Below are 10,768 nucleotides of genomic sequence, written 5' to 3'. Positions count from 1 at the left end.
ATTGTAAGGTAACATTGGTTTTATGTTGGGAAATATTTTTAAGAAAAATAAAAAACTGAAATATCTTGCTTGCACAAGTATTCAACCCCCACACATTAATATTTGGTAGAGCCATCTTTCGCTGCAATAACAGCTTTAAGTCTTTTGGGGTAAGTATGTACCAGCTTTGCACACAGTGTCGGAGTGATTTTGGCCCATTCTTCTTGGCAGATTTGCTCCAGGTTGTTCAGGTTGGTTGGACGACGCTTGTGGACCGAAATTTTCAAATAGTGCCACAGATTCTCAATGGGATTGAGATCAGGACTTTGACTGGGCCACTGTAGGACATTCACCTTTTTGTTCTTGAGCCACTCCAATGTTGCTTTGGCCTTGTGCTTGGGATCATTGTCCTGCTGAAAGGTGAATTTCCTCCCAAGCTTCAGTTTTTTAGCAAGACTGAAGCAGATTCTCTTGCAGTATTTTCTTGTATTTTGCTCCATCCATTCTTCCTTCAATTGTAACAAGATGCCCAGTCCCTGCTGATGAGAAGCATCCCCACAGCATGATGCTGCCACCACCATACTTCACTGTAGGGATGGTGTGTCTTGAGGCATGGGCAGTGTTAGGTTTGCGCCACACATAGCGCTTTGAGTTTTGGCCAAAAAGCTCTATCTTGGTCTCATCTGACCACAAAACCTTTTCCCACATCGCAGCTGGGTCACTCTCATGCTTTCTGGCAAACTCCAGACATGCTTTCAGATGGTACTTTTTGAGTAACGGCTTCTTTCTTGCCACCCTCCCATACAGGCCAGTGTTATGCAGAGCTCTTGATATGGTTGACTGGTGCACCATTACTCCACTCCCAGCCACTGAACTCTGTAGCTCCTTCAAAGTGATTGTTGGCCTCTCTGTGGCTTCTCTCACAAGTCTCCTTCTTGTTTGAGCGTTGAGTTTTGAGGGACGGCCTTTTCTTGGCAGTGCCTGAGTGGTGTGATGCAGCTTCCACTTCTTGATTATTGATCCAACTGTGCTCACTGGGATATCCAAACACTTGGATATTATTTTGTACCCTTTCCCTAATCTATGCATTTGTATTACTTTATCTCTAACTTCTGCAGAATGCTCTTTGGTCTTCATTTTCCTTCAGATTCACAGCCTTACCAATGATCCTTCAACAGTGGGGTTTTTATCCAGAAAATGTGACAGCAACTTTAATGGTTCACAGGTGGAGGCCAATGGTAAGGTAATTGTGTCCTCGTTAGGGCAATTTCTTTCATCGGTGCAAACTGGGAGCTTCCACAGCACAGGGGTTGAATACTTATGCAAGCAAGATATTTCAGTTTTTTATTTTTCTTAAAAATATTTCCCAACATAAAACCAATGTCACCTTACAATAATTGATTTTGAGTTTAAGTGTTTTAAAATAAAATATCAAACAGAACAAAATTTCAATGTACCATTTGTAATTCAGTAATATGAGAGAATTGGTCAGGGATCTGAATACTTTTGCAAGGCACTGTATATATATATATATATATATATATATATATATATATATATATATATATATATATATATATATATATATATATATATATATATGGAGGTGTGTGTTACACAAGAGATGTGTGTAGTTATGTGAATATAAGACCCATTAAAGTCACATTTAAAAGTACCCACAAAAAAGCTCCATATGTGTCCACAATAGAAAACAAATCCTGTGTTAAACGAGCAATGACAAAGGCTTTAAAACTATTTTATTTTCTCATTACAATATAATTAGAATGAACATCATATTATAGATAAATTAGTTTTACAGACTTTTTTTTCACTTCAGAATCAAATAAAGCCCATTATAAGCCCATAACAATACTGTACCACTGGTATTAGGATCACACCTTACACCACCTGTCAGCAAACAAAGACAGTTTAACATTTAAAGTGGGGCCCTAATATCTGTTGCTCAAGGAGTCCATCTACAGTGCTCTTGATTCTGGAAAACGAACAATGTACAGTACAAAAAAATGTTGAGATGGTGTGCAAAATAATGTGGTTATTACCCCTTTTATCAGTTATTTATATGCTTCTTTATTTAAATATAAAGAAAAAGCTTATTTAAATACCAATAAAGAGCTGTCATGATCATATTATCCCACGTTATACATGTTCTAAAGCGACAATATAAACAAGGTATAATATATATGGTATATTCCAATTCCTGAATGATAAAGCAATGTCAAGTGGAGACATTTTAAGTTCTGACTGTCAACAAACGAGGACAGTGTAACAAATTAAAACTGCTGCTGATTAGAAAATGCACCAGACTATAACATTAGCAGTTATCTGCAGGAGGCATGTCTTCAGCTTAACACATGCTTTCAGAAGTTGCAGTGTTCTGTGTTACTATGGTGATGTGGTTCACAAAATATGGATGTGAGGGATTTAAAATGTAATCTGTGGTGTGCAGCTGCATTGCTTCCCTGGGAAATGGGTGCTGGTCAGGTGCTAGTAGTCATGGCACCAAGGACTTGGAGTAGGATGTTTTAATATACATTATATATAAAGAGAGAGAGAGAGAAGCCCCCTGGTGGTTTATTGATGTTTACAGACAGAAATGCACTATATGATTTTCATAACCCTGGTACACAAAGGTCCCTATTTGAATGATCTAGACAGCGGTATGTGGAGCTGCTGCTGTTAAGATAAACGGAACAGGCCCCAATGTGTTAGTACTGTATGTATAGGTCATACAAACATAGTTCTTTTTTTTTTTTTTTTACCTAAATTCAGTACCAATTAGCCAATCTTATTCAAATAAAGCGAGCTATTACAAGCTATGCACATTGCAAAGGGCAACTGAAAAATAAATTAAGTGAGTATAGCAGACTGGCTATTGTGCTTGAGGCCAATGAAAATACATTTTTCAGAAGAGTTTTCACTCTTAGTCATTATCTTTCCTTAGTTTAGACAATCACGAGGCAAATATGAATATGGAGTCAAAAGGCTGCCCACTTGTAGAGAAGCAGCTATCTGTTTCTTCAGAAAAGCCTGTTTTTAATCAAAACGATGGTGGTCATAGCCTTTATAAGATATAACTATAGTGGATTACAGAGGCAACATGCATTTGTGTTAACAGCACAGTTTTAAGTAGCTGACAGATTTTGGTTGAATGTTGATATCTGTCTTGACAACACAATGACTAATGTAGATTTAACTGAAATTAGTTGTGGGTGGAATATGATTCAATTCATCGTGCTTGTACAATGTATTGAAGGTGACTCTTTATTTATCAGCTTTGATGGCTCAGCTAGTTTATTTGGTTAACACTTTACATGTTCTAAGTGTCTCTAACTGCTGTGTATTTATGTAATAGTTACATAGTAAATGCATGTGTACTTACACATAGTTACAATGTTATTATGCATAGTTACAATGTATACATGTAAAAATGTTATTTTATGCAGAATGTATGTGGATTTGAGTTATATTGCTACAACTAAAAGGACATTGGAAGCTGCTTACTTATTAATGATGATAAATTTGTTGAGATCCTCTGTCGTTTAGTTCAGTTGAATAGACATCATTACATGCTGATCTAATGTATTGTTATGTGTTGTTTGTGTTTTAGAAAAGACTTTTCAAGCACAGTATTTATTGCTATGCCAAAAAGCCATTCAATCTTTATCCGGGTGGCTGATGCTTGGAAATCATCGGTACATTAACACTGTACTGATGTGAAGAATGGCTGTTATTAGCTTTCTTTTTTTTTGTATTTGGCTTTTAGATCCAGAGCTTTGCTCATTTGTGACGGGTAATCTTTTAATAGTTTATTCTGTTTGTTCATTCAATACAAATGATAGCATTCAGATGAATAACTCCTTATTAACCCTATATATATATATATATATGTGTGTGTGTGTGTGTGTGTGTGTGTGTGTGTGTGTGTGTGTGCGCGTGTGTGTGTGCGTGTGTGTGTGTGTGTGTGTGTGTGTGTGTGTGTGTGTGTGTGTGTGTGTGTGTGTGTGTGTGCGTGTGTGTGTGTGTGTGTGTGTGTGTGTGTGTGTGTGTGTGCGTGTGTGCGTGTGTGTGTGTGTGTGTGTGTGAATTTATTATTTTGTTTAAGTTGAACTCTCCACATTCTGCTCATTAGAGTAAAGGACTATCAGCTTCTTATACAGGCTATACAATTAAAATGTGTGCTTGTTTTTATTGCCAGCTAGCTTTTGTTCTTTATAACGTTGCCTTCCTAAATAGCAGTTTACAGTTTGGCAAAGAGATGTTATCAAGGACATGATTAAGGCATCATTGTTTTTTTGTTTTCTTCAGTTGAATACTTAACCTAATTAACCTAAAGGACAAGCAACCCCAAGGTATTGACCTTACTAACAAAGCATCACTGAAGGGCAACTGTGATGCTAATTGTTTCTGAACTGGAAAATCTTCCAATCAACAACTTTGTACTGGAATGCCTTTTCAGGCAGGGAAAAGTCAATTCCCCATAACTTGCTTGGTTCTCTTAATCCAGTTCATTTTAAAACACCACTGAGAAAAGATGTTACCTACGATTTTCACAACAATATTATATTTGCCACGTTTGTGAAGAATTGACGGGTGTCCTGTGTAATGGACTCTGCTGTATAATGCTGCCTCCCCTCTAATCAACTGTATAACTGTACATTCCTGTTGCCTCTTGGGATCTGGATTCAGAAAGGGTTATGGGAGCTACACATGAGTAGGTAATGGGCATGGAGCAGTGATAATAGACTGAAGCTGTTAGGATGTCTGAACCTCTTGGAAATCAATTCATTAATACAAGAAGAATGTGTGTGAGTGATTGTATCTTGAGATAGCCAGTCAAGTTAAGGTTTATCACGTACCTGGAAAAACTTGATAACCCATCAACATCTCCATAACTGAGTTGTTGTGTACAGTTGACATTGGCTCCTTGTGGAAGACAATACATCTTGTGGAACACAGTAAGTCTTCTCATGAACAACACTTTGAAGCACCAGAAAAGCAATATTTAATAGGCCATAGATTTGATATCATAGTAAGTCCCAGTTGTACATATTAACTTACTATAAGTCAACTCAGTAAGTCGCTTTGGGTAAAGGCATCTGCTAAATAAACTAATAACTAGTAATATTAATATATATAATAATAATATAATAATAATAATACAGCTGATGCATAGTTCATAGTGGTTCATTCACCTAGTCTAGAGATCTTGTAAAGTGATGGTGGGCCACTATGAAAGGGTGCTATATAAAAGAGAAGATCTTCTTCATCTTCTTCTCTTCTTCTCGTCTTCTTCTTCTTCTTCTTCTCTCTCTTCTTCTTCTATTATTAATATTATTATTATTATTATTATTTATTATTATTATTATTTTTATTATTATTATGTGGGAAAAAGAGACAAGGAAGCACAGTTACAGGATGCCATTGCGGCCACCAGCATGTCTATAAAGTGTTAATAAAATGATGTGTTCTGCCTCTTAACAGTTAACAGGCCACTAATGAAAACCATATGTGCTGATCTAATTCATTTATTTCCCTGGTAAAGCAATTCAATAAATAAGTGTATGAAGCTCATCCTCATGCTGAGGACTTCTTTCTGACTTTGGAACTGTTTCCGTGGCAATGGGTATGGATTTGGACAATCATTTACAATTGAAGGGATAAGATCTCAGACACTGCTTTGAATACACAGGCAGCTAAGTAAGCCTGTATCGTTGTTAAGTATCTGTGTTATCATAGTTTACCCTGGAAAATGTGCACAGTCATTTTGCAATATACCATGCTTTTCCTGTGTAATGGTTTACCTCACTACTCCATGCATTCTCCATAGTAAACTGCAGTAAGCTTTTATAAAGCTTCCAAAATGTTATTGTCGCAGAATGATTGCCCTGCACAATGGGAAATTAGTGTCAGTGTATGTGGAAATTAGTTTTTTTGTGTGTCTTTTTGGAGTTGATTTGTGTGATTGAATTATTGTTTACAGACAAGCGCTCAATTGAGATTTGCTGCCTGCAAGGCTTGGTTGAGGGAAAAGGCAGCAAGTGATTGGTTGTGCTAGTCCTCAATCAGCAGGTAGGCAGGTCTTGACCGAGTGTCCGTCAGTTCAAAAACATCCACGGGAGATGGCTCGAGGCTGCTGCAAGGCAATGAAACTCTGCGCTACGGAGGTCTGGAATCCCTCTGGAGAGACTGCTGACTACTGTATGGGTTAACCAGGGTCATGGTCACAGGGCTTGGATATGACATAATGATTAGTAGGCAGGCTCTCCTTCTAGAAGTACAACCAAGTTTTCCAAGTAAATACATGTGTACTTATACATAATTATAATGCTATTATGCATAGTTTCAAAGTATTTAATGTGTAAATCTTTTTTCACAATATATGTACACAATTGTATCAGAAAATGGTTAGGTTAAGAGTTAGGGTAAGGTTTAAAGTTAGGTTTAAAGTTGGTTTTATGGTTAGGCATAGGGTTAGGATTAGGATTATATCATGCAAAAAAAGAACACATTAATTATATTGTAACTGTGCCTAATAGCATTTTAATTATGTGTAAGTACACATGTATTTACTAAATAACTACTATGTAAATACATTGTAATTCCAGACACTTCATATAAAGTGTTACCTATGTAAGAATTACAGGTTCTGATGCAGGTTAGGTTTCCTCTGCTTTATCCTACTTTATCCTTTACCTGCCCCTTTATCCTTAGTAATGGGAAGCTCAAGAAGCTCAAGCCTCGCCTTTTCATCCTACCTTCATGCTGCCACATTCATCCAGTCAGTGCCCCTCTTAGTAAGCCAGTGTTCTGCACAGTGGGTTGTTTATGGTAGTACTTGTAGCAACTTCATTCAGAAAGCTCTGGAAAGTCACATGGCTTTTACCTCGACATGATGTCACAAAGCCCTTTCTAGTGTGCATGCATGCTTTAGGTTAAGTAAAGCTTATCTAGTGTTACATAGTTAACCAAACACTTAAACTCAACAGCAACACAACTGCAACCCAGTTTAAACCCTTAGTGGCAATGCTTTTAGCTACAGGGCACATGATATTATAATGCAATTACTGGGGCAGTGCATTAATCATGCTGTGTGGGGCTTATAAAGTGTGGACACACTTAACAGATCAGGTCATTGCATGTAGCACCTCCTTACTAATGCTAAATGATAAAACAGTGGTTATAGCCATGTACCTGAAAGGGATCTGTTGCTAAGTAGTTACTGCTAAAATAATTACCACATATTGGCGCTAATATTACTCTAGTTAGTCCCTCTAACGATATGTAGTTGCAAAGCAACCAATGTAATTTATGTGCTTAATGTAATAATGTAATATAAATGTAATTTATATATATATATATATATATATATATATATATATATATATATATATATATATATATATATATATATATATATATAAGCATTCTTAAAAATGAGTGTCAAAGTAAATTAAAGAAACAAAGTCAGATTAATGTTTTATATTGCCCTCCAGCTTGTTTCCACTTTTTTCTTCACAAAATGGAATATTGTATTATCATAAACTGTGATGTGATTTCCACAACACTCAAGGTATATTTATATTTAGTATATTTATTTGATATAGGAGAAGTTTTATTTTTCAAATAATATTAATGTCTAGATACTAATTAAAGCAGTTCAATTTATTATTATTATTATTATATTATTATATATTATAATAATTATAATAATCAGCTATATATGTATAAATCTGCTGAGTTTGAGGTAATGGAGAAAAGCATCTCACAGAAAAAAACAAGCTCAAGAGCTCAATGATTTCACAAAAATACCAATATAAATAAAAAAGGATTGATGACCAGATGTCACATTTATTAATATTAGCACTCTTTTTTTCTTCTCTTTATAATTGTGTGCCTATCGTATACATCTACAGCACTACAGTGTAGATTTATTGCATGGGTTTTCATGAGTAATACAGTAAGATGTGGTTCTCATACACGTTATCAGTGAAGACTGAACCCAGCTAGCCCCAAAAAAACAAAGAAGACAGACATCGATAGCTTGTGTGCAAGGTCATTATGTACAAGCCGTGATGTCAAGATGTGTCCATTTAGTTTGCTTTGTTTCCATTGAGCAGCAGCTTCTTGGTTTATCATGGTGTGTGGTTCACTCTTTTGGGTTTGGCTCAATCTGTCCACATTTCTGGTGACCATCTGGCAAGATCCGTTCACTCGCAACCTTTTTTCTCAAGCAGAAGTCCGTTTCCAGAACCTCCCTGGTTATGGTTAAAACCCAATGTCCACTGTGACAGCCGTTCACGTCAATGAGAAATGCTGTACAACGCTGCAGTCAATAACCAGCACCAATATAATATTAATAGCTAACAGCCTTTTTTTTTAAATAAATATCTCTATTGAAGACGCCAACAACATGTTAACAATACACATCTCTAAATATCAGAAATGTTCATTTTGAATCATAGACTGTATATTGTACAAGGATTCAGACATGCAAATTCATGCTATAGGATTAGAACTATATACAGCAACTATCATATAGTTTAACATTAACATATACTGTATATATATATATATATATATATATATATATATATATATATATATATATATATATAGATAGATAGATAGATAGATAGATAGATAGATAGATAGATAGATAGATAGATAGATAGATAGATAGATTGACTGATTGATTGATTTTAGTGTTGTTGTTTTTTTTTTATTTTGTTTTACTTAATATGTAAATCCCCACCATAACAAAAGGGGTAATTCAGCAGTTTATGTATGGCCACATTTAATGATGTATATTCTATGTTTATATATTCTATATGGCTGGTGAACAATGTAAAACATGCACCGCAAGGAGATAATACTTGTTGTTTTTAGGGCTGTTTTCAGGTAAGTGTTGAATAATTGAAACATTTCGTTTTTTATAAAATGCCAGCCGTTATGTCAGTGTTACCTTTCTGTCACGCTTGTGTCTTCCCGAAGCCATTAAGAAAGAGAGCTGGCCTCTGCTTGCATGTACCCAGTAATGACAACCTCTTTGCAGTTATCTGCGTGTATAAACAACCGAAGACACTCAGTTTGGGAGCCTGCTAGTCGAAACTCCAGTTTGTACAGCATACCAGGCAGCAACCAGCACAATATATTGGCACATGCAGAAACAAGTTGGCTGATGCATTGGTGTCAGCGAATGGTACAAGGCGCACACACATAGTCAGTGCCATCTGCGTCCCAGCAAATTTAACAACATTGCTTTCAAACGATGAGACAGGATGATCCATGCAAAAAAAGTGATCAAGACAGGGGTCCACATATCTTCAGAATGGATAAAAGTCACAGAAATGAAGCGATCCAAAAAAGTTATATCATTTGGAAGCACATATTTTCTTTGTTTTTATATATGTATATATCTATATATTCTCCCTAATATAAAACATGTTATTCAGCATACTGGCCAATGAGATCCACTAAATGTCCTCTTATTGCCAGAAGTAATACAGGACAATTAGTTTAAAAAGGAGATGCACAATGTTTAATAATGTTAAAAGTCAAAGATACACAGTAGGGATCTTCTGTTTACAAAATATTTCTTGCCTACTATTCACAGTTGACCTCATGTACAATGTAAGCTGAACTACTGTACTAGTGGCTAGATTTATTACTACATGTAATGACTTCCTTTATGCAGTTACAATGCTTGGAATTGAATTCTACTGGACCCACTGCTGCAGCCTCGTTTTACAAGACTGATGGAATGGGAGATCGAGATCGTCTCAAAGGACAGGGTGAGCTGTAGGGTGAAGTTACTGGAGACAGCCTCAGAGCATTGTTAGCCAAGCCAGTTATGTTGTTTAAGCTTCTGGATTTTTCATATCCTTAATGCAAGAAAACGCACAAGACAATAAGTTTGAGTCAGCCTAAGAAATTAAACAAGACACAAGACAAACAGTGCAAGACTTTCCCTCATGCATCTATCCAGAAACACGCTGTTTAATATGTATATATGTGCCCATTAATTAACATGCAATTAGAGAAATATTAGCTTTCCAGTTAATGTTCTTAACCCAAACATAGTAGAAATAATCATTTCAATATATTAAGAGCTGTTATCAATGCATTAATAAACTTTAATGACATTTCCAATTTCATTCAATAACATCATACCTGTTTCTTAGTTGGTTAATTCTGTGCATTAATTAATGGACACAAAACAATATATTACTAACGGTTCCATTCATTGATAAATTATGCGTTCATTTCAAAACATACTAACATTCTGTTTTATAATAATAATAATAATAATAATAATAATAATAATAATAATAATAATAATAATAATAATAATAATAATAATAATAATGTAGGTGTTTCTTAAAATCAGTAAGCAAACATGACATTACAATTATGGATCTATGATTAAATAGTGTATGGTATATTGTCTCTTGTAGGAATATACCTTAAAAACAAAATACATGTCAAACTATAATTATTTGCAAGCAACAATAGCATGGGCTATTTAAATCCATACTTACATAAGAACTTTCAATGCACTTGTAAGTGACCATTTAAATGGATTCTTAAAGCATCACATCTATAGAATGTAACTTAAAAATATTCCAGGAACATTGAGGATTGTTCTTTTATAAAGAAGCATCAATATTCAGTACAATTGTACCTATCTGGTGAACTCAAGGGAATCTATAATACTGGAAAGTCTTTGAGATACAATTTCAACTATACAGTAGGTTAAAGAATAAAATAC

General features: G+C 35.2%; 1 protein-coding gene across 2 annotated transcripts in view; it reads right to left on the bottom strand.

The window, feature by feature from the left end:
* Positions 1–8,690: 8,690 nt before the first annotated feature.
* LOC121320054 (potassium voltage-gated channel subfamily C member 2-like) overlaps positions 8,691–10,768 on the bottom strand; it is a 48,286-nt gene continuing 46,208 nt past the window's right edge. The window contains exon 4 of one of the 2 annotated variants that reach the window (XM_041258206.1): positions 8,691–9,881. In XM_041258206.1, the coding sequence (XP_041114140.1) occupies positions 9,745–9,881 (137 nt within the window). In that variant the 3' untranslated portion in view covers positions 8,691–9,744. The remainder of the gene's footprint in view (positions 9,882–10,768) is intronic. The other variant, XM_041258207.1, reaches the window with a different exon arrangement.

Source organism: Polyodon spathula, chromosome 8, assembly GCF_017654505.1.
Source record: "Polyodon spathula isolate WHYD16114869_AA chromosome 8, ASM1765450v1, whole genome shotgun sequence".
Classification (NCBI taxonomy): domain Eukaryota; kingdom Metazoa; phylum Chordata; class Actinopteri; order Acipenseriformes; family Polyodontidae; genus Polyodon; species Polyodon spathula.
The sequence above is the reverse complement of the archived record's forward strand: the minus strand, read 5'-3'. Positions and strand labels throughout refer to the sequence as shown.